This window comes from Leptodactylus fuscus, chromosome 11, assembly GCF_031893055.1.
Source record: "Leptodactylus fuscus isolate aLepFus1 chromosome 11, aLepFus1.hap2, whole genome shotgun sequence".
NCBI lineage: Eukaryota > Metazoa > Chordata > Amphibia > Anura > Leptodactylidae > Leptodactylus > Leptodactylus fuscus.
In genome coordinates this window covers 28,323,009-28,348,232 of record NC_134275.1, presented here as the reverse complement: position 1 = coordinate 28,348,232, position 25,224 = coordinate 28,323,009, and the positions used below count along the sequence as shown (strand labels likewise).

Here is a 25,224-nt window from a genome sequence, read left to right as displayed (position 1 = left end):
CGAAGAATATGAAGGGGACGGAGCGTGGCTCCGCCCCCCACCCGCCCGCGTCATCACGGCGACGTCAAACGCCGGGAGGGGAGCGGAAGGGAGGGGGGAGGAGGACGCATGCGCGAAAACGTGCCCAGTCAAAGCCCGGGCCGCTTATGCAACGGCCCGGTCCTAAAGTTACCAGCAGACGAGTGGAGAAGACTTGCACATCTGCAGAAAACTCACAACCATAATGCTACAAATTTTTCATTAAAAAACCTGCTCTCTCATGTCCAGCTCTTTCTACTGTGCAACTTCTACAGCATATCAGTCCCATGTGAACACGTGTTATTACACATGTGCCCCTACCACAGAAATGCCATGTATAAGTATATGTGTCACAAAGTCGGCCCATGTTTAGTGGTACTAAAATTACATGATGGGGCTTTTGACCACTGCGTCCCAGTAGAGGGACTCCCAGTGACCAAGGAAATGGTTCCAGGTTCCCCAGCTTGAATTAAGAGGCAATCTTACAATGTGCACTGCCACTCCATTTAAAGTTTTTTGGACTGATGACTGAAGTGCTGTTCTCTCTCCACTAGCGCTACAGAAAGTAAATGCAATAATGCAAATGTGAACACTGATTAATTCTAGTGAGGGGTATTGGAGTCATGTCCTTGTGTCTAATTCACCCCCAGCCTTCAGACACTTATAAACTTTACTGTAGATAGGTGATAATTTGTAATTGTGGGACATTATGTTCAACATCTAACACCATTACAGCTTCTCCTTGTCCCTCTTTGACTTTTACATACACCTGATTTGCATATCACTTTACAGCTTTAGTGCACTTTTATGCAAATTTTACCTTCAACAGGAGCCTTTCTCTAGGGTGGTTTAATGGTAATTGTGACCTTTGTTGGTCTGGGTAACTATTATATGCATGTATAGCTATATAATTTTGAAATAATTTTTTATGTCTTGTATGTATTTTGGGTTAAAGAAAAATCACTTCCGTAATTGGGTTAGTATAAAGATCTTGCTTTATTTGGCTTCTATGACTCAACAAGCGCTACAATACAAGCTGTACAATGCCATTTCCTGGCTAATCCATCAGACTGAGTAACCTTCTGGATCTCTCTGCTCTTCTGGACAAATTTCTATGCTGAGACCACACATTGCAGAAATAATATGGTAGCATGAAAAAGCATCTTTTTACAGGTTCTGGAAAGTTAAATAAGATTTAATTAAATTGGGCTTCCATGGGGGAGACAAAGTAATATGCTGCAGAAAATATATTTTTCATTTCAATGGGTTTTTAACCCCTTCCCGCCAACGGCATTTTTAATTTTTGGTTTGTTTTTTAGTTTTGGACTCCCCTCCTTCCAAACCCCATAACTTTTTTAATTTCTCTGCTCTGAACCATATGAGCTCTTCATGTTTGCGGGACAAATTTTTCTTCATGATGCTACCATTATTTATTCTGTACAATGTACTGGGAAGCTGGAAAAAAAATCAGAATGGGTGGGATATGAAGAAAAAGTGCATTTGTGCGATTTTCTTATGGGCTTTGTTTTTACGGCATTCACTGTGCAGCCAAAATGACGTCACCTGTATTCTAGGTTTCGGTATGATTCTGGAGATACCAAATTTATATAGTTTTATTTACATTTTAACCCCTTAACAAAAGTCCAAAACTGTGCCAAATTTTTTTTTTTTCTAAGTGTCGCCATATTCTGACACCCGTAACTTTTTTTTATACTTCTGTGTACAGGGATGTATAGGGTGTCTTTTTTTGCGGGGATGGGTGTACTTTAGTTATATCCTTTTGGGGAATTGGTATCAGTTTGATTTTTTTATTTAAGATTTTATCAGAATCAAAACAGTGAAAAAACGGCGGTTTGGCACTTCTGAATATTTTTCCCGCTACGGCGTTTACCGTACAAAGTATTTTTATAGATTTGTAGAGCGGGCAATTTCGGAGACAGGGATACCTAACATGTATGTGTATCACAGTATTTAACTACTTTTATATGTGTTCTAGGGAAAAGGGGGTTGATGTGAATTTTAATTTTTTTTTTTTATTTTATTTTGCATTTATTAGACCCCCTAGGGGTCTTGAACCCCAGGGGTTCTGATCACTAACGCAATGCATTGCAATGCTAATGCATGCGTTACATTGCAAAAAATCGTCATTTCTTTTGCAGGCTGCATAAAGCAGCCTGCAAAAGAAAATCACTGCAGATTGGACGGGGAGACTTTCCAAGGCTCCTGGCTGTCATGCCAACATGTCGGCCCTGGAGCATGTTCCAGATACCAACAATCACCGGCAAAATGGTGGCACCCATGTGCCGCCGGGAAAATGGCTTCTCGGTCAGTTTTGACCGAGGCGCTGAAGGGGTTAATGACTTCGATCAGTAAAACAGTAGACACAAGGAAGCTATGGTGGCCGCCCAACTCCCGGGCGGTGGCCATAGTTAAACACCCAGCATTCGCCGTGGTATTACGGCGGATGTGGGGAAGGGGTTAAAACAATCCGTAGGTGTTTTGAGCCTTTCCGTCGTGTATCCACTTTTTTTTACACAACGGAGCGCCTCAAAACTTTTTTTTTTCTTTTTACATTGGGGTCTATGGAAGGTGGATTACAACAGATAGTCTTCTGTCTTTGTCCATTTTGCAATGTGTTTTTCCCTCTTATCATGCTCAGAATTATGAAGGAAAAAAAAGAAAAAACTGGTCCAAAACTGACAGCAAACTGACAGTTTTTGACACACTAATTGACCGTCTAAGGGAGCGTTCACAATTGTGCCTGGTTTCCGTCCATCATGAATCTGCCCTAATATCAGAAAGACGGGATGGGAACGATTTGCAAACGGTTCATTTGAAAACCCATTCACTTCAATTTTTCAATCTTTTTTTGGACTTGCACAGTCGGACATTCAGAACTTTCTGTCCAAAAAAAGCAGAGTCACAGCGGAGAGACTGCAAACAGACACCTGCGGATTGCTTTAAAAACCCATTGAAGTGAATGTGTTTTTAAATGGACCTTTTGCAAACTGCTCCCAATATGTTTTTCTGCTATTTTGGCGGAGTCAATTCAGGCGGAAGTGTGAATGAGCCATAAAAAAACACATTTGGGTATCTGCTGTGTAACCGTTTGGAATCCTTTTTGTACCAAACGTTTTTTTTTTTTATTTATAAACAGTTAGCAAGCGGAAGCATACAAAGTGCAAGTGTGAATGAAGCATTAGACTGATGTGTGACCAAATCAAAGTTACTTTCATCTAATCATAAATCTGTTTAAAGGGATTCTATTATTTAGAAACCCTTTTTACAATAAATACACGTAGCCTTAAGAAAGGCTATTCTTCTCTTACCTTTATTATTCTGACCCGCGCCACTGTTCCTGAGAAATTTCTTTTCTTCCTTAAGCAAATAAGTTTTCTTGTAGCACTGGGGGCACCCCCAGTGCTGCTTGAACACTCTCCAGTGAAGGCCTCTGTCTTCTCTGGGTCCAAAAGCGCCAACTTTGCCTGTTCGGCCGACAGATATGCGCAGTTGGCGCTTTTAGACACAGAGAAGGAGCGCGAGAGAAGGAGGCGGTGAAGAAGACTGAGGCTGTCGCTGAATAGTTTTCAAGCAGCTACAAGAAAACTGATTTGCATAATGAAGAAAGAAGAAATTCCTCAGGAACGGTGGCGTGGGTCAGAATAATAAAGGTATGAGAAGAATTTCATAAGGCTATTTCTATGTGTATTTATTGAAAAAGAAAAGTTTCTAAATGATAGAAACCCTTTAAGGCTAAAGGCACACATTGAGTTTTTTGCGTGAGATATATATTTATTTATTTTTATAAGCCAAAGCCAGAACTGGTTTCAGCAGTAAGTGCATAAGTTTACCATTCATTTTAGGTCCATTCCTGACTTTGGCTTAAAAGGTCATAGCAAAAACTAAGTCTGTTTAGCCTAAAAGATCTGTCATGAGAGTTCGGAGATGGTCTCTAGAAGGAGCCATTGGGCAAGCCATCTGGTCGATAATAAACTTTATTCTATAGGTTATACTGTACTGCTTATACATAAAGCAATAGAAGCTACACAATTGAAATAGGGGTATTCTCATCTCAAGGGTCCTGTCTCTAAATTCAAGAGTTATTCTAAATACATTGCTTTAGCAATGCTGCTTTGTTTGCCTGCTATTTGAAATTATTCCTCCAATTGTTGACACATAATTTCCATGGAGCACAGCCTATGTGATAAGCAGTACAGATGATGTGATTCACTGCTCCCTGGCATGGCTGCGTGCAATTTTGATAAAGACTGTGTCTGATAACCCAAAGATAAGTCAGTTCTCTTTTCAAGCATAAGTGTTCTATACAAACCTGTGTAATGTAATACACATTTACTGTGCATATTATTTGATCAGCATTTATATTGGACTAGTACATTACCCGCGGCTTCGCTCGCGAAAAATATGTTAAATTGTTGGTTATGCTAAAGTAAAATTTTTAGTGTCACACTGAAATTGACATTCTCAGAGCTACAGTAAATCTTTTTTTCCACTTTAAATTTTTATTTTGGCATTTCATTAATTTTGTTTTTTTTTACTAATTTGACATTTTTATTGATTTTAAATGTTGAATACATATTATGTAGTATAAACTATTACATCTTTTTCTTGAACTATTTTTTTAATCAAAAATTAAAACTTATATCCCTTACAAAAACAATTTTAACCCCTTCCCGCCGATGGCACTTCTTGACTTCCTGACCAAGCTCGATTTTTCAAAACGGACATGTCACTTTATGTGGCAATAACTTTTGAACGCTTTAACTTACCAAAGTGATTTTGAGATTTTTTCATAACACATTATACTTCATGTTAGTGGTAAATTTTGGTTGATATGTTTTGTAAAAAAATAGGAAATTTGGTGTAAATTTTGAAAAATATGCATTTTATTAAGTTTGAAATGATGTGCATTGCATACAGATAGTCAGACCACCAAAATTATATCATAAATCTCATGTCCCAGATCTCTGTTTTATGTCGGCATCAAACTTTAGGCGCCCTTTTAATTTTTACGGACATTATAAGGTTTACAAGTGAAACAACAATATTCAAAATTTTCAAGAAATTTCCCAAACCCATTTTTTTAAGGGACTAATCCAGTTATGAAGGGGGTTTTGAAAGACCCTTGTATTAAAGTCCACCATAAATCACCCCATTTTCAAAACTGCACCCCTTAAATAAGCCAAAACAACATATACCTAGTAATTTAACCCTATAAGTGCTTAACAGGAATTAATACAAAATGGAGGTGAAATTTTCAAATTTGATTTTATTTTACTAATATTTTTGTTTAGCCCTAGAATTTAAACATTCACAAGGGGTTAAAGGAGAAAACGCATCCCACAATTTGTTAGGCAAGTTCTCCCGACTACCATAGTACCCCACTTGTAAACAAATATATAGACGCACAGCGAGACGCAAAAGGGAAGGCGCGCCAAAGAGCTTTTAGAGGGCAGATCTGGCTGTGATCAGTTTCAGGAACCATTCGCATTTACAAAGCCCTTGAGGAGTCAAAACAGTGGAAACCTCTAGAAAATGACCCCATTTTGAAAACCGCACCCCTCAAAGAATTTATCAAGTGATGTTGTGAGCATTAGTAACCCCGAAGTGAATATTTAAGCTGTGCAGTGTAAATTGGGTACACCAAATCCCATTCTATTTTCCCAATAGCTCCTATGACACGGATGGGGAAGAGGGGCATTCTGGGGGATCAGCGCTGGTGTATTATCTCTCATAAGCTCTAAATCTGGGGTGTCCCCTGAAAACGCTCGCACAGCTTACATATTTCCTTCTAGTCGCAGCCACTTATGTCCTAATGATTTGGCGACTTTTGGGGTTTTTGTCTTCACATTGTACAAGCTAGATTTTTATTTTTATTTTCTGGCAATGTGGCCATATGAGGGCTTGGTGTTTGCGGTATTAGATGTGCTTTTCAATGCCACCATTTTGGGGCCTGTAACTTATTGACTACATTTTATTAACTCTTTCTGGGTGGGATGTAAAAGGAAACATCAATTCTGACATTGCTTTTTAGCATTTTTTTTTTTTCCCGTGCAGCGTACAGCATAAGTAACATGTTACCTTAATTCTGCGGGTCCGTACGGTTACGTTGTGCAGTGTACAGCATAAGTAACGTGTTACTTTTATTCTGCGGGTTGGTACGGTTACGGCCATACCTCATTTATATGATTTTTTTAATGCGTTGCTATTTGTGCAGAATAAAATTCAATGTAGGGAAAAAAATCAATTATTTTTGCATCGCCATCTTCTGAAAGGCATAACGTTTTTATTTTTCGCTAGACAGAGCTGGTTGAGGACTCATTTTTTTGCGGGAAGACCTCTTCTTTTTATTGGTACCATTTTGGTTTTCATCTGACCATTTGATTACTTTTTATTGAACATTTTGTAAGGGAAAAGTGGTGAATAATCATTATTTTGTGCGGTTTTCTACGTTTTTTTTTTTTTTTTTTTTTTTTAATGACGTTTGCTGTTCGGGTTAAATAATGTTTTAATTTTATTGTTCAGGTTATTACGGACGCGGCGATACCAAATATGTAATGTTTTTTTCTATTTTTCTTTATTTTACATAATAAAACATTTTATATGGGGGAAAAAGGGATTTTGGGGTCTTTATTTATTTATTTATTTCTAATTTATTTTAAACTTATTTAAACTTTTTTATTTTTACTTTTTTTCCAACTTTTTTCTTTCCCCGTGGGGGATTGAAGCAGTGATCGGCTGATCACCGCTTCACTACATATATGCTGCAATACACGTGGTAAAATACACGTATAAAAATAAGACTCCCATTGACTTCAATGACATTTTTTTTTCAAATGTCAAAATACTCATCAAAATACACGTGTAAAATGTCATTAAAGTCAATGGGAGTCTTATTTTCACACGTGTATTTTTTACACGTGTATTTTGCCAAAATACATGCATGTTTACTCCGTGTGAACGGGCCGTTACATTTAGCCTGTCTCATCCGTTTCTTTTCAAGCTTTGAGTCACTTTGTTCACTTGTCTCAGCTCTCTGACACAATTTTGCGCTCTTAGCTTTTGGATGAACTTGCCCAATAGATGGTCGTTTTTTGGGCGGCATTTTAACCGGTTAAGGACCAGGCCTAGAAGTACATTAAGGACCGGGCCTCTTTTTTCAAAACTGACATGTGTCACTTTAAATGGCAATAACTTTGAGACGCTTTAACTTACACAAGTGATTTTGAGATTGTTTTTTCGTAACACATTATACTTCATGTTAGTGGTAAACACTAATCAATATTTTTGTATTTATTTATAAAAAAAACTAGCAAATTTGATGGAAATTTGGAAAAAATTGCAATTTTCAAAATGTGAAATTCTCTGCTTTTCAGGCAGATAGTCATACCATTCAAATACATGAATAAATATTATCTCCCATATCTCTGCTTTATATTGGCATCATCTTTTGATTGTCTTTTAATTCATTTTGGATGTTACAAGGCTTACAAGTGTAACAGCGATTTTTCAGATTTACAAGAAAATTCCTCAAACTAATTTTTTAGGGAACACTTCAGTTCTGAAAGGAATTATAAAGGCCTATGTAATAGAAACCCCCATAAATCACCCCATTTTCAAAACTGCACCCCTCAAATTATTCAAAACAGCATTTGGGATGTTTGTTAACCCTTTAAGCATTTCATAAGAATAAAAATAATATGGAGGTCAAATTTAGACATTTCATTTTTTTTCACTAATACATTCATTTTGACCTAAAATTATCACATTCACAAAGGGTTAAAGGAGAAAATGCATCTCACATTTTGTTATGCAATTTCTCCCATGCACAGAAATACCCCACATGTGGGTGTAAACTGATTTTTGCGCACACGGCAGTGCACGAAAGGGAAGGAGCGACACTGGGTGTTTGAACAGCATATTTTGCTGGAATAATTTTCAGGCACCATGTCGCATTTGCAGAGCCCTTAGCGTACCAAAACAATGGAAACCCCCCAAAAGTGACCCCATTTTAGAATCTACACCCCTCACAGAATTCATCAAGGGGTATAGTGAGTATTTAGACCCTACAGTTGTTTCACAGATTTTACTAACATTGGGATGTGTAAAAGAAAAATTACTAAAATGTCACTTTATCCCCAAAGTTTTCATTTTCACAAGGGGTTAAAGGAGTAAAAGCCCCCCAAAGTTTGTTAAACAATTTATCCTGAATACGGCAATACCCCATATGTGGCCATAATCTGCTGTATGGGTACATGGCGGGGCTCAGAATGGAAGGAGCGCTATTTTGCTTTTGGATGGCAGATTTTGCTGGAATAATTTTTAGGTGCCATGTCGCATTAGCAGAGCCCCTAGAGAACCAATACAGTGGAAACCCCCTAAAAGTGACCCCATTTTGGAAACTACACCCCCCACAGAACATATCAAAGGGTAGAGTGAGCATTTCAACCCTACAGCTGTTTCACAGATTTTATTAACATTGGGACATGAAAATGAAAATTTACTTTTTTTCCAACAAACTGTCAATTTAGCCCCAAATTTTTCATTTTCACAAGAGGATAAAGGAGAAAAAGCTCACTACAGTTCGTTACACAATTTCTCCTGAACACAGAAATGCCCCATATGTGGCCATAATCTATTGTATGGGAACATGGCGGGGCTCAGAATGGAAAGAGCGCTGTTCGGCTTTTGAAGGGCAGATTTTGCTGGAATATTTTTCAGGTGCCATGTCGCATTTGCAGAGCCCCTAGTGTACCAATAAAGTGGAAACCCCCTAAAAGTGACCCCATTTTGGAAACTACACCCCTCATAGAATTTATCTAGGGGTTTGGTGAGCATTTTGGCCTCACAGCTGATTCACAGATTTTATTAACAATGGGACGTAAAAATGAAAAATTACTTTTTTTCCAATTAATCGTCCATTTAGCGCCATATTTTTAATTTTTCAAGTAGCTGAAGAATTAAAAAAAACCCCCAGAGTTTGTTACACAATTTCTTCTTAACACGGCAATACCCCATATGTGGCCATAATCTGCTGTATGGGTACATGGTGGGGCTCAGAATGGAAAGAGCGCTATTTGGCTTTTAGAAAGCAGATGTGGCTGGAATAGTTCTCAGGTGCCATGTCGCATTAGCTGAGCCCCTAAAGTATCAATACAATGGAAACCCCCCATTGTGACCCCATTTTAGAAACTACACAGGTGACAGTAAACTGGAATTCACCAAGAAGTGACCCCATTTTGTAGGGACAATTTTAGGGCCTCTGCAAATGTGACGTGGTGTCCAAAAACAAAGAATCTAAATCTGCACTCCAAAAGCACATATCGCTCCTTCACATCTCCGTCCTGCTGGGTACCCAAATAGCGGTGTATACCCACATGTATGACACTGGTGTACCCCGGATAACGTACTTAATGCCATATGTGGGTATAAATGGCTGTTTGGGCACAACCGGGCACAGAAGGGAAGGAGCGCTTTTGGTTTTTGGACGTCATGCCACTTTTGCAAAGCCCCTGAATTGCCAATAAAGTGGAATCTGCAGACATGTCACCCCATTTTGGACACTACCCCACTCATGGGATTTATCAAGTGGTGTAGCGAGCACTTTTAACCCGAGTGTTGCATTTATTTAGTTTCCAGAAATGAAATCACAACTGATAATGAGAAGTTAAAAATGAAAATTTTCCAGAGATTCGCCATTTTAGTGCCCGATATGTTGTGCCCAACTTATGTCAGCAGAGACACTCCAAAAACTGGTAAGCGGGTATCCTGGGCACAACAGCTTTTAGAGCGTTCATCTCTGATACAAGATGGGCACAACATGTTACGCACTGAAATGACGTATTCCTGGAAAAATTGTCATTTTCACCTCTCACAATCAGCTTCGTATTCATTTATGGATAATAAGTTATAGCAACACTTGGGGGTTAAAAATGCTCTCTGTACCCCTGGAGAAATCCTTCAGGGGTGTAGTTTCCAAAATAAGGTCACATATCAGGGGATTCCACTTTACTGGCGTTTCAGCTCTGCAAAAGTGTCATGGCATCCAAAAACCAAACCGTCTGTGCTCCAAAAACCCAATAACCCTTCTTCCCTTTTGCGTCCAGCTGTGCCCTAATATCAGTTTATACCCACATATGACATTACGTCCGATATAACGGGTACACCAGTGTCATACATGTGTCATAAACTGCAGTTTGGGCGCACAGCAGGGCGCAGAAGCGAAGGAGCGCTATGCGGCTTTTGGAGCACAGATTTGGATGTTTGGTATTTGAACGCCATGTCATGTTTGTAGAGCTTGTAAGGTACCAGGAAAGCGGATTCCCCAAAGGAGTGACCCCATTTTGAAAACTGCACCCCTCAAAGAATTTATCAGGGGGAGTAGTGAGTATTAGTATTGCAGGCGTGACTGCACAGCGGATGGCGAAGAGGGAATATATAAGCTGTGCGGAGAACATTGCAAACACCAAATTCCCTACTATGTCCCAGTAGCTCCTATGATTGGGGGAGTCACTCTGGGGGTCACTTCTGGTGTCTTCTCCCTCATAAGCTGTAAATCTGGGGTGTCCCCTGATATTCGCTCGCACAGCTTATATATTCCCTACCTGCCGCAGCCAGTTGTGTTCTAATAATTTGGCGATTTTTGGGGGGTTTTGCCTTGACATTGCTAGATGCTATAATTTCTTTATTTTTCTGGTGACACGGCCATATAAGGGCTTGTTGTTTGCGGGATGAAATGCATTTTGTAATGACACCATTTTTGGGTGCCTACAACTTATAGAATACATTTTATTAACTCTTTCTTGCTGGATTAAAAAAAAAAAAATCAATCCTGCATTGAGTTTTACATTTTAAATTTTTCACCATGCAGCGTACAGTATAAGTGACATGTGTCCTTTATTCTGCGGGTCAGTACGGTTACGGCGATACCTCATTTATGTTATTTTTTTATGCAATACTAAGTCTGCTGAACAAAAACACATATGGGGACATAAATCAATGTTTTTTGCATCGCCATCTTCTGAGAGGCGTAACATTTTTATTTTTCGGTTGACAGTGTTGGTTGAGGGCTTATTTTTTGCGGGAAAATGTGTGCTTTTTATTGGCACTGTTGTGGGGTGAATATGACTTTTTGATCACTTTTTATAGCATATTTTGTAGGATGAGATGACAAAAAATCATTACTTCCGGCGAGTTTTTTCCGGGTTTTTTTTCCGACGTTCACCGTGTACATTAAATATTATTTCAGTTTTATTGTACAGGTTGTTACGGATGCGGCGATACCAAATATGCATTGCTTTTTTTAATTTTTAGTGCTTTTTTTTATTAATTCATTTTGTATAGAAAAAAGGGATTTTTGGACTTTAGAACTTTATTACTTTTTTCATACACTTTATTTTTTTTTAACTTTTTTTTTAACTTTTTCATCTGTCCCTTTAGGACACTTGAATCAGTTGATGCTTTGATGAAAGCATCAGCTGATTCTACACAGTAGCAGACAGGACACGAGCAGGACATGAACCTGCTCGTGTCCTGTAAGCTGCAGAGGAAGTGAGCTGCATCGCTCACTTCCTCCATCGGTCGGCAGGATCAACCAGGTATGTGGGGGCTCCGGTAGTCTGGGGTCACTGGCCAGACCCCAGACTACCTTTTACTGACATCAGCACCCCCCGATCTCGCCGCGGGGGGTGCCGATCCCTTTCAATTGTCGGCGGATCCCTTTCGATCGCGCCGTGATGTTTGACGGCGCGATCGAAAGGGTTAACACGTCCAGTCGGACTCAGTTCCGACTGGACGTTATGGAGGAAGGGGTTAGGTGTTAGTAACACCTAACCCCTGTCCCCCCCGCGCCCCTCCCCCCGCCAGAAAGGTACCTAAAGGCCGGACGTATTTCGGCAATAGTCCGGTCTTTAGGTACCAGCACATGAGGCCGTAAATTTACGTACGGCGGTCCTCATGTGGTTAAAAAAACAGTCCTTAGTATTCTGAGCCTTTAGTATTCACCTGACACTGATAAGAGATGTAATAGGATGAATAGTAATACAGAGCAGCCCTCACAGTATTACTAGGACCTGAGACTGATAAGAGATGTAATAGGATGAATAGTAATACAGAGCGGCCATCACAGTATTACTAGGACCTGACACTGATAAGAGATGTAATAGGATGAATAGTAATACAGAGCGGCCATCACAGTATTACTAGGACCTGACACTGATAAGAGATGTAATAGGATGAATAGTAATACAGAGCGGCCATCACAGTATTACTAGGACCTGACACTGATAAGAGATGTAATAGGATGAATAGTAATACAGAGCGGCCATCACAGTATTACTAGGACCTGAAGGAGCCGCCTCACAGGCAGACTTGTGGAGTTGCCCATAGCAACCAATCAGAGCTCAGCTTTCACTTTACCTCAGCAACTTCAGTGATTAAAGGGGTTGGCCACTTTCAGACCAATATTGACAAACAAATGTACAATAAAAACATATACAATTTTCCAATATACTTTCTGTATCATTTCCTCACGGTTTTCTAGATTTCAGCTTGCTTTCATTCATTCTGTTACTTTTAGAGGATAAAACTCTGACCATGGTCATGTGACTTACGGTCCATGGTCATGTGATGTGCACACAGGTTCACAGCTGATTACCAGGCTGATGTCTGATTACTGTGCTGTGACTGTAATGAGCGGCACCTGTGTCCTCATCACATGACCATGGACCGTAAATCACATGACCATGGTCAGAGTTTTATCCTCTAGAAGTAACAGAATGAAGGACAGCAAGCTGAAATCTAGAAAACTGTGAGGAATTGATACAGAAAGTATATTGGAAAATTGTATATATTCTTATTGTACATTTGTTTGTCAATATTGGTCTGAAAGTGGCCAACCCCTTTAAAGCTCCTGTATAGTACAGATTTCACATTTACCCATTATATGTATAGGGCCTAACTTCGGGGGCCCAAATTTCATGATGGGGGGGGGGGGGATGCTAGAAAGATGTAATGTGCGCAGTGTTCTGCTCCTGTGCGTGGAGAGGGGGCGTGTCAAATTACACCCAAATCGGGCAAGAATTGTGGATTTGTATAGAGCAGACTACTACAGGCTTTGAGACATATATATATATATATATATATATATATATATATATATATATATATATATATATATATATATTCTAGTAATAACTAGAGATGAGTGAACAGTAAAATGTTCGATATTCGAGTAGCCCCTCAATATTCGACTACTCGAAACGAATATCGAATCCTATTATTCTCTATGGGGGAAAAAATGCTCGTTTCAGGGGTAGGCAACATTCGATCAAATAGAACTTACCAAGTCCACGAGTGAGGGTCGGGCTGGATTCTCCGAGAAGTCTTCTCCGTGCAGCGTCCCCATGGCGTCTTCCGGCTCTGAATTCACACTGCCAGGCACCAGGCCTGGGCAGAGCCGACTGCACATGTCCGCACTACAAGAAAATGGCCACTTAGTCAAGGCAGCCATTTTCTTGTAGCGCGGGCATGCGCAGTCGGCTCTGCCCAGGCCCGATGCCTGACAGAGTGAATTCAGAGCCGGAAGACACTGTGGGTACACTGCGCGGAGACGACTTCTAGAGGTAGAAGAACCAGTGTTGATTGGCCAACTGTATAGCATTCGGCCAATCAACGCTGGTTCTGCATCGAGTTTTTCCATTCGAATAGCGAGTAGTATTTGATCGAGTACGAGTATTTTGAATACCGTAGTATTCAATCAAATACCTACTCGATCGAATACTACTCGCTTATCTCTAATAATAATCTGTCATGCTAAAGGCAAAGTCTATATCTATTGTGATACTTCATAGTGTCCTTGTCAGCAAACAGTTGAAGTCGCCTACCCGTAGCTTATGGAAAAATACAGGAAGTGAGAAGTAGAGACAGCGGACAAAGTTGCGGAGGAAGGGGGATGGGAAAACCCCTTTAATTCCAACCAATTACAAGTGTTTTTATCCCAAAATACATACATAAATATCAAGATTTTACCAATTACATTTATTAACAGAATAAGCAGAAAAATGTTTACGGTGATCAAACTAAATCCTGTATATTGCGGTACATGCCTAATAATGTGCAACCCAGACAGTCTATTGTTTGCATCCGATTCATGTGGTGACAGGTAGTCTGTAAATTAGACCTTAAACTTGTTGTTCTTGGGGACCTCAGGAAAATGTAATTAAGATTTTGGTGCAATAAAGTCATATAGACAGCTCCCGATACAGAACTTTACCCAGAGAGGCGGCTGGCGCGCACTGAGCCTTCCATGGTTGTTTACCTAATAAAGCAAGTTTTCCCTGTTGCCCAATTTTCAATGTTCTCTCTAATTTAGTGAAAGGGAAACATCTGTTTGTGTCAAAAACAGACATATTTTTACTGGTATGTTAATCTGTAATTATGTTCATTTACATATTTCTCAGTATTGGCCTACATTGTAGTCGTCTGAGCCTGCAATTTGTACAAAATGCTTGATTTGTTAAATTTTCTGATATAGGAACTGTTGTATAGATGTGGATGATAGAGTTGATTTCTGAGTGACCCTTTAAGCTTGTCCTATTGGAAATATCTGACCAAAGCAGCTTTCAAGTGGTGACTCAATCTACTTGGAAGCTGAGTCAATGGTCTATTGCTCCATTACAGTGGCACAATTAAAGTCTTGTAGGTCCGGGTACAAACTTTTTTCTGGGCCCCCTACCCCCTTCCTAGAGCGAATTTGTGATGGTGGTGGTTATGAGCGCTGAAGCAATATCTCAGATACTTTAAAGGGGCATAATTTGACCCCACACAGTATTATGTACTCCACAGTGGCCTCCACACAGTATTATGTACTCATAGTGCCCACCTCCTCTACAGCCTGAATCCGCCTTCTTACTCACACAGAGCCTACACCCCAATATCCCCATCTTGCTCACACATTCTCTTCTCTCCATTACCTTCCATCAGTCTCCATTCCCAGCAGCTTCCTCTTCCTGTGTAACACCATTTTTATACACACCTTCATTAGCAATATATATAGCGGTCAGGGAACATGGCTTTCTCCAACTACTATCATGGTGGTCCAGGACCCCAGCCATTTCCAGCTGACCATGGGCCCCGTACCCCTCTGGCCCAGTTGTGGCCCCTGCGACCATGATTGTTACGCCACTGCTCCATGGTCTGGGCTCCAGGTCTGAAGATGGGGAGTAATGTCATTTATCCTAGTTGTTAGTGGCGTGAAGTCTGACTTACATTCTTTAATAGACTCCCCATTACAACAGATATAATTTATGCACCTTATTGTAAAAGATATACTTCTGTTCCTATGGTCAATTAAGGCTTCTTAAGAGTATCTTTCACCACTTCCAACAATGTCAACTCTTTAGGCACTGCAATAGGAACCACTGTACTGACTTTAGCTAGCTAGCTGAAATTTGTCTCCTTCCATTCCTATGCATTAATTTCTGTTAATATCTGCATTGGATATGCTAAATAGACTCCCTACTGTTACATGGGTGGGTCCCAGACTTTAAGCCCAGGACTGCCCACCTGATAGTAGAGTCTAGTTAGTATATTGGATGTTGAAACTAAAAGCACTAATTGCTTAGGAATGGTGGGGGCTAGAAAAAAATCCAATCGGTGGAAAAGCAGCTATTAAAGGATGGAAAGAGTTGTAGTAAATGGAGGTGGTAGCATGTAATCTTAAGAATTCAAGGTTATGCAACTAGCTACCATCTACTAGAGTATGCAAATCCCCTCCAGAAGGAGGAAAACTACTGTATATTAGATGATACAGGCGCTCTTCTGTTTGCTAGAGAGCAAATTTTGCATACTTTCTCCACATATAGTACTGCCTGTAGATAAATTACTATATACCAGCTGAATCTCTTGAATGACAGCCAAGGTTCTATCCACACACTATACAAGAAATCAGAAGTCCTAGCATACCCGGTTTCCCTGAAAATAAGACCCCCCCCCCTTATATTCACCTACTGGACCACCGACAACCGCTAAGGAAGCGCCGGCATGACTGCCAATTGTCCCCTGCTCCAGCCGCTGCATAAGACATCCCCCGAAAATAAGACAGGTCATATATTTTGGAAGATAATTTAATATAAGACACGGTCTTATTTTCTGGGAAACTGGGGTATGTGGGCATCAATTGGATTTTTAAATTTTTACTTTTTATTTTATTTTTATAGTGTTAAGAATTTGCTCACTTCAGTTTATTTGGATTTACAATATGGGTATCTTAGTTTTTCTGCCAATCTCACGGTCTTGCATGCACGTGTGTGTGTGTAAATATATATAATAATAGAATCCGTCAGAACCTTTAGGGTGAATTCACACTGAGTAAACGCTAGCTTATTCTGAACGTAAAACACGTTCAGAATAAGCGGCGTCTAAAGCAGCTCCATTCATTTCTATGGGAGCGGGGATACGAGCGCTCCCCATAGAAATGAATGGGCTGCTTCTTTCACTCCGTGCAGTCCCATTGAAGTGAATGGGGAGTGCCGGCGTGTACGCTCCGGCATGAGCAGAGCTTGCCGTATACGCCGGCACTCCCCATTCACTTCAATGGGACTGCACGGAGTGAAAGAAGCAGCCCATTCATTTCTATGGGGAGCGCTCGTATCCCCGCTCCCATAGAAATGAATGGAGCTGCTTTAGACGCCGCTTATTCTGAACGTGTTTTACGTTCAGAATAAGCTAGCGTTTACTCAGTGTGAATGCACCCTTAAAGGGGTATTCCCATTGACATAATTATTTTTAAATTTGTAGATAATTAAGTTAAATGTTTTTGCAAATATAAGTAATTAAAAATTCTGCAGAGTTTTAAAGATTTTCTCTAACTTTCTTAGGGCTCGTTCACATCTGCGCCCAGCACTCCGTTATGCAGGTTTCCGTTTCCTGCATAAAACAGAGCAGGATATGGAAACCTGCAGGAGTCTTTCTCACCCACTCAATTGAATGGGTGAGAAAGCTGTCCAGCCGTGAGCGGCGGTGAGCGTTTTATGCTCTCCACTGCTAAACCGGGTTTTTTAATCCGGACACAGTCGGACATGCAGTACTCTGTGTCCAGATTAAAAAAAAAAAAACGGTTTCGCGGCGGAGAGCATAAAACGCTCTCCGCCACTCACGGCCGGACCCGGTCTGTGCTTTCCGTCTTCTTGCATATAGAAGACGGAAAGCACAGAACAGAGTGCTGAACGCAGGTGTGAACCTAGTGTTAGTGGTGACAGTCTGTTATCTTGATCGGTTGCCATGGATACGACCACCAATGCAGAAACTTTCTAAGGTCAGAAAATAAGCCATGATTTCTTTATTGTGGCCGGGATATCTTCTGATACATGTAGTGTCCCTGTCTGATGATCCTGCTACAATAAGAAAATCATAGCTGGGTTCCTGACAAGTCCCAGACCATAGAAAGATTCTATATTCTGTACATGGGAATGCCCCTTTAAAAATTATGCACACACTGTATATAGCAGGCCTTAGTGGTCTAATAATTGAACTATATCCATTTAGAGGGAGTCTCTCCTCAACCAAGCATATTGATTCAGCCCCACTAACCCCAGGTTATTGTCAACTGAATTGGACAGTGTTTTTCCACTGTGAATTGTTGCCTTCCTTGCCTACATACTTGTGTTTTTTTGTAAAAAAAAAAAAAAAAAATTAAACCCTTTAGAGCAATAAGTGTGTCGAGCAATGGTAACACCCTCATTGCTCCAAAGACCTAATTGAATAATGGCAAAACAGTGAAATCTCTGCAATGCAGGCATCAATTCAGTTTGATTCAGGGGACTATAGTCTATTTGTCAGTAGAGTTAGTTTGATATGCTGATTTCTGGTGATAGACTCCCTTTAAAGGGGCATTCCCATTTCTAGGATCCTACCTATACTGGTAGCTTATGTAAATTGAAGATTTTTCCTAAATACATTGCTTTTGCAATAATACTTTTTTTTAATGTGAAATTATTCCTCTCATTTCCATAACACTGGACCTGTGTGACAGGACAAGTGATGTCACCCACTGTTCTCACTGCACATGCTCTCACCCACTGTTCTCACTGCACATGCTCTCACCCACTGTTCTCACTGCACATGATCTCGCTCACTGTTATCTACAGCTCTGCAGGACAACCAGTTCAGCTAATTGCAGTTTGCTGATTAAAACCCTGTCTGTTAGCTCTCTATGTAAATACACAAATAACACGGAGTTCATTCTCTACAATCAGCTGCATATCATCTGATCTGCATTTATATTAGATTTCTATTTATTGTGATTCTTCATAGTGTCCTGTTCAGCAAGCTGGGGGAGGAGTAAGAAGAGACAGCAGGAAATACTGCTGAATAGGGTAGATGGGAATACCCCTTTAATTAAAATGGCCATTTCCATGAGTGCATCATCAAAACTTATATTATGTAAACAATGTTCAATGTTTTTTTTTTCCTGCACAATAGAAGTAATACCAACACTATAATCGCTTTACACAGTCAAAAACATAATGGTAGGCACAGGGATGCTTCCCCCCCCCCCCCCAACTCTATGGCCAGCACAGTTCTGTAACAACTAGCCTTAGTCTATACACAGTTCCATAGTACAAATCAAAAATAAAAATGCAAAAATGGAAGCCCAAAAATGTAAGTTAATATGTGAGTAATATAGTTTTATAAGTTCTTACCTAAAAATTATGACGCCTTCCCTTCTAGGCTATTGACTTTCTTATATTCTCTGTCCTTCAGGAAGGTGCCAGTATCAATAAATCACTGCATACTTTGAGCAAAGTGATATCTGCACTTGCAGAGTTGTCAGATGTTCACAAGAGAAGTTTTATACCCTACAGAGAATCTCTACTCACTTGGTAAGTCCTATATCGCACTATTATAAGATCAAGTAATAAACTATTTATAAATCACTTAATTTACTTACTGGTATCGCCTGCATTTGTTTATATGGTTTAGCTTCCACTATGTACCTTCCACACTAAGGCTTGGTTCACATATGTAATTAGATTTCCGTTCAGGGAGTTCCCAAGCGGACCCTCCAAATGGAAACCTAATCTGCATAAAAAAGCAGTTACCTTAGGAAACCCATGGTTTCCGATCAGTTTCCACCTGAAAAGGGCAAAAAATGTCCCCCCCCCCTCCTTCTTCACCCCCCTTCCATAATTATACTGCCCATAGCATAAAAGTAACCTATAAGGGTTATAATACTGAATGACGGTTGTACACAAGAGGGCAGGCGTTGATGGTTAAAACTGCCCTCTTTCTGACCCTGGCTGACAACTGATAAGTTACCTGAAGTTTCAGTGTAGTAGAGCGGCGGGTTTTGATCTCCTAGAAGCACAACCACCCTTATGCATAGGGACATCTGGAGGGCTGAGGAAAAGATTACAATAGGGGTAACGTAAAATCACTGAAAAAGGACGACTATTTTCGACAGTCAGAGTGGGGACCAGTGTATTCCACCCCCCCACCCCCCATCCCCTTCGTAATGAAAATCCTGCGTATTCCCCCAATGAGCGGTGGTGGTATTGCTGTGTGTGTTTTGTTTGTTCTCCATTCACTCAACCCCTTAATAAATCATACCATAATACAATAATCCCTAAAATATCTTGTTCGGCAAAGGATCAATTTTATGTATGTATAATATATATATGCACACACAGTTATATTGACTATAATACAGCACTTCAAAACTGTACACTTGAGGTTTTTCACAGAACTGCTGTGTAACACTATAACCAAAAAGCTGAACTCCTTATTTTAAATGGTTGGTAGAAACACTTTTATTTTATTTTTTTTCACCCTTTATTTCCAAAGGCTTTTAAAGGAGAGTTTAGGGGGAAATTCCAAGACTGCCATGATTGCTACAGTCAGTCCTGCATCTGTGAACCTAGAGGAGAGTCTTGGTACTCTACGTTATGCAACTAAAGCCAAGAACATCATCAATGTAGCCCGGATAAATGAAGACTCTAATGCTGCTCTTATTAGAGGTAAATAGTTGCTATTTATGTGAAAGCAAATGCTTATCTGTTGTATTATTGTATTGTTGTTGTTTTTTGTCCTTTTTAGAGCTGAAATCTGAGATTGAGAAGCTCAGGGCTGCCCAGCAGTGTGTACAAGGGGTTGACCAGTCTGTATATGAGGCCAGCTTACAGGAGATCTGTTCTCTAAGAGAACGTTTGTCCTCCCAAGAGAGACAACTGACAGAGACTCAGAAGTAAGTAGGACAAAAAGCTAAACTTTAAAATTCCAAACCATTTCTCTTTATTTTTTAAGCCCCCTATGAATAATGGTCATAACTATTTTTGAGAATAAAGTGAATTGCTTGGATTATATTTGGGGAAGGGGGTCTTCTCAAATATTGTACATGCTTAGCCTGCTAGTGCGGTTACACAGACCAGAGGCGAACACGAGGTGGCAATTTCATGGTTAAACTTGAGTCTGTCACCTGGGTGAAACATATTAACCGGTTAAGGACCAGGCCCAGAAGTACATTAAGGACCGGGCCTCTTTTTTCAAAACTGACATGTGTCACTTTAAATGGCAATAACTTTGAGACGCTTTAACTTACACAAGTGATTTTGAAATTGTTTTTTCGTAACACATTATACTTCATGTTAGTGGTAAACACTAATCAATATTTTTGTATTTATTTATAAAAAAAACTAGCAAATTTGATGGAAATTTGGAAAAAATTGCAATTTTCAAAATGTGAAATGCTCTGCTTTTCAGGCAGATAGTCATACCATCCAAATACATGAATAAAATCTCCCATATCTCTGCTTTATATCGGCATCATCTTTTGATCGTCTTTTAATTCATTTTGGATGTTACAAGGCTTACAAGTGTAACAGCGATTTTCCAGATTTACAAGAAAATTCCTCAAACTAATTTTTTAGGGAACACTTCAGTTCTGAAAGGAATTATAAAGGCCTATGTAATAGAAACCCCCATAAATCACCCCATTTTCAAAACTACACCCCTCAAATTATTCAAAACAGCATTTGGGATGTTTGTTAACCCTTTAAGCATTTCATAAGAATAAAAATAATATGGAGGTCAAATTTAGACATTTCATTTTTTTTCACTAATACATTCATTTAGACCTAAAATTATCACATTCACAAAGGGTTAAAGGAGAAAATGCATCTCACATTTTGTTATGCAATTTCTCTCGTGCACAGAAATACCCCACATGTGGGTGTAAACTGATTTTTGGGCACACTGCAGTGCACGAAAGGGAAGGAGTGACACTGGGTGTTTGAACAGCATATTTTGCTGGAATAATTTTCAGGCACCATGTCACATTTGCAGAGCCCTTAGCGTACCAAAACAATGGAAACCCCCAAAAGTGACCCCATTTTAGAATCTACACCCCTCACGGAATTCATCAAGGGGTATAGTGAGCATTTAGACCGTACAGTTGTTTCACAGATTTTACTAACATTGGAATGTGTAAAAGAAAAATTACTAAAATGTCACTTTATCCCCAAAGTTTTCATTTTTCACAAGGGGTTAAAGGAGTAAAAGCCCCCCAAAGTTTGTTAAACAATTTATCCTGAACACGGCAATACCCCATATGTGGCCATATTCTGCTGTATGGGAACATGGCGGGGCTCAGAATGGAAGGAGCGCTATTTTGCTTTTGGATGGCAGATTTTGCTGGAATAATTTTTAGGTGCCATGTCGCATTTGCAGAGCCCCTAGAGAACCAATACAGTGGAAACCCCCTAAAAGTGACCCCATTTTGGAAACTACACCCCCCCAAAACATATCAAAGGGTAGAGTGAGCATTTTGACCCTACAGCTGTTTCACAGATTTTATTAACATTGGGACATGAAAATGAAAATTTACTTTTTTTCCAACAAACTGTCAATTTAGCCCCAAATTTTTCATTTTCACAAGAGGATAAAGGAAAAAAAGCTCCCTAAAGTTCGTTACACAATTTCTCCTGAACACAGAAATGCCCCATATGTGGTCATAATCTACTGTATGGGAACATGGCGGGGCTCAGAATGGAAAGAGTGCTATTTGGCTTTTGAAGGGCAGATTTTGCTGGAATATTTTTCAGGTGCCATGTCGCATTTGCAGAGCCCCTAGTGTACCAATAAAGTGGAAACCCCCTAAAAGTGACCCCATTTTGGAAACTACACCCCTCATAGAATTTATCTAGGGGTTTGGTGAGCATTTTGGCCTCACAGCTGATTCACAGATTTTATTAACAATTGGACATAAAAATGAAAAATTACTTTTTTTTTTTCCAATAATCGTCCATTTAGCGCCATATTTTTAATTTTGCAAGTAGCTGAAGAATTAAAAGCCCCCCAGAGTTTGTTACACAATTTCTTCTTAACACGGCAATACCCCATATGTGGCCATAATCTGCTGTATGGGTATACGGTGGGGCTCAGAATGGAAAGAGCGCTATTTGGCTTTTAGAAAGCAGATGTGGCTGGAATAGTTCTCAGGTGTCATGTCGCATTAGCTGAGCCCCTAAAGTATCAATACAATGGAAACCCCCCATTGTGACCCCATTTTAGAAACTACACAGGTGACAGTAAACTGGAATTCACCAAGAAGTGACCCCATTTTGTAGGGACACTTTTAGGGCCTCTGCAAATGTGACGTGGTGTCCAAAAACAAAGAATATAAATCTGCACTCCAAAAGCACATATCGCTCCTTCACATCTGCGCCCTGCTGGGTACCCAAATAGCGGTGTATGCCCACATGTATGACACTGGTGTACCCCGGATAACGGACTTAATGCCATATGTGGGTATAAATGGCTGTTTGGGCACAGGCGGGCACAGAAGGGAAGGAGCGCTATTTTGGTTTTTGGAGCACAGTTTGGTTTTAGGACACCATGCCACTTTTGCAAAGCCCCTGAATTGTCAATGAATTGGAATCCGCAGACATGTCACCCCATTTTGGACACTAGCCCACTCATGGGATTTATCAAGTGGTGTAGCGAGCATTTTTCACCCTTGAGTGTTGCATTTATTTAGTTTCCAGAAATGAAATCACAGCTGATAATGAGAAGTTAAAAATGAAAAATTTCCAGAGATTCGCCATTTTAGTGCCCGATATGTTGTGCCCAACTTATGTCAGCAGAGACACTCCATAAACTGGTAAGCGGGTATCCCGGGCACAACAGCTTTTAGAGCGTTCATCTCTGATACAAGGCGGGCACAACATATTACGCACTGAAATGACGTATTCCTGGAAAAATTGTCATTTTCACCTCTCACAATCAGCTTCGTATTCATTTATGGATAATAAGTTATAGCAACACTTGGGGGTTAAAAATGCTCTCTGTACCCCTGGAGAAATCCTTCAGGGGTGTAGTTTCCAAAATAAGGTCACATATCAGGGGATTCCACTTTACTGGCGTTTCAGATCTACAAAAGTGTCATGGCATCCAAAAACCAAACCGTCTGTGCTCCAAAAACCCAATAACCCTTCTTCCCTTTTGCGTCCAGCTGTGCCCTAATATCAGTTTATACCCACATATGACATTACGTCCGATATAACGGGTACACCAGTGTCATACATGTGTCATAAACTGCAGTTTGGGCGCACAGCAGGGCGCAGAAGCGAAGGAGCGCGATGCGGCTTTTGGAGTACAGATTTTGATGTTTGGTATCTGGACGCCATGTCATGTTTGTAGAGCCTGTAAGGTACCAGAAAAGTGGATTCCCCAAAGGAGTGACCCCATTTTGAAAACTGCACCCCTCAAAGAATGTATCAGGGGGTGTAGTGAGGATTAGTGTGCCAGATGTGACTGCACAGCGGATGGCGAAGAGGGAACATATAAGCGGTGCGGAGGACATTGCAGACACCAAATTCCCTACTATGTCCCAGTAGCTCCTATGATTGGGGGAGTCACTCTGGGGGTCACTTCTGGTGTTTTTTCGCTCATAAGCTGTAAATCTGGGGTGTCCCCTGATATCCGCTCACACAGCTTATATATTCCCTACCTGCCGCAGCCAGTTGTGTTCTAATAATTTGGCGATTTTTGGGGGGTTTTGCCTTGACATTGCTAGATGCTATATTTTCTTTATTTTTCTGGTGACGCAGCCATATAAGGGCTTGTTGTTTGCAGGATGAGATGTATTTTGTAATGACACCATCTTTGGGTGCCTACAACTTACTGATTACATTTTATTAACTCTTTCTTGCTGGATTAAAAAAAAAATAAATCAATCCTGCATTGAGTTTTAAATTTTAAATTTTTCGCCATGCAGCGTACAGCATAAGTAACATGTGTCCTTTATTCTGCGGGTCGGTACAGTTACGGCGATACCTCATTTATGTTATTTTTTTATGCGATACTAAGTCTGCAGAACAAAAACACATATGGGGACATAAATCAATGTTTTTTGCATCGCCATCTTCTGAGAGACGTAACATTTTTATTTTTCGGTTGACAGTGTTGGTTGAGGGCTTATTTTTTGCGGGAAAATGTGCGCTTTTTATTGGCACTGTTGTGGGGTGAATATGACTTTTTGATCACTTTTTATAGCATATTTTGTAGGATGAGATGGCAAAAAATCATTATTTCCGGCGAGTTTTTTCCGGTTTTTTTTTCCGACGTTCACCGTGTACATTAAATATTATTTCAGTTTTATTGTATAGGTTGTTACGGACGCGGCGATACCAAATATGCATTGCTTTTTTTAATTTTTAGTGCTTTTTTTATATAATTCATTTTGTATAGATAAAAGGGATTTTTGGACTTTAGAACTTTATTACTTTTTTCATACTTTATTTTTTTTAACTTTTTTTTTTACTTTTTCATGTGTCCCTTTAGGACACTTGAATCAGTTGATGCTTTGATGAAAGCATCAGCTGATTCAGCACAGTAGCAGACAGGACACGAGCAGGACATGAGCCTGCTTGTGTCCTGTAAGCTGCAGAGGAAGTGAGACACATTGCTCACTTCCTCCACCGCCTGGCAGGATCACCAGGTATGTGGGGCTCCGGTAGTCTGGGGTCACTGGCCAGACCCCAGACTACCTTCTACTGACATCGGCACCCCCCAATCTCGCCGCGGGGGGTGCCGATCGGGTTAACCTGTCGGCGGATCCCTTTCGATCGCGCCGTGATGTTTGACGGCGCGATCGAAAGGGTTAACACGTCCAGTCGGACTCAGTTCCGACTG

At 40.2% G+C, this 25,224-nt stretch overlaps 1 protein-coding gene across 1 annotated transcript in view; it reads left to right on the top strand.

Moving 5' to 3' along the window:
• The window catches only part of LOC142185433 (kinesin-like protein KIF14), an 89,438-nt gene that overhangs the window by 34,152 nt on the left and 30,062 nt on the right, over positions 1-25,224 (top strand). The window contains exons 9-11 of the mRNA XM_075260864.1: positions 18,799-18,917; positions 19,879-20,051; positions 20,131-20,278. Coding sequence (XP_075116965.1) covers positions 18,799-18,917; positions 19,879-20,051; positions 20,131-20,278 — 440 coding nt within the window. The remainder of the gene's footprint in view (positions 1-18,798; positions 18,918-19,878; positions 20,052-20,130; positions 20,279-25,224) is intronic.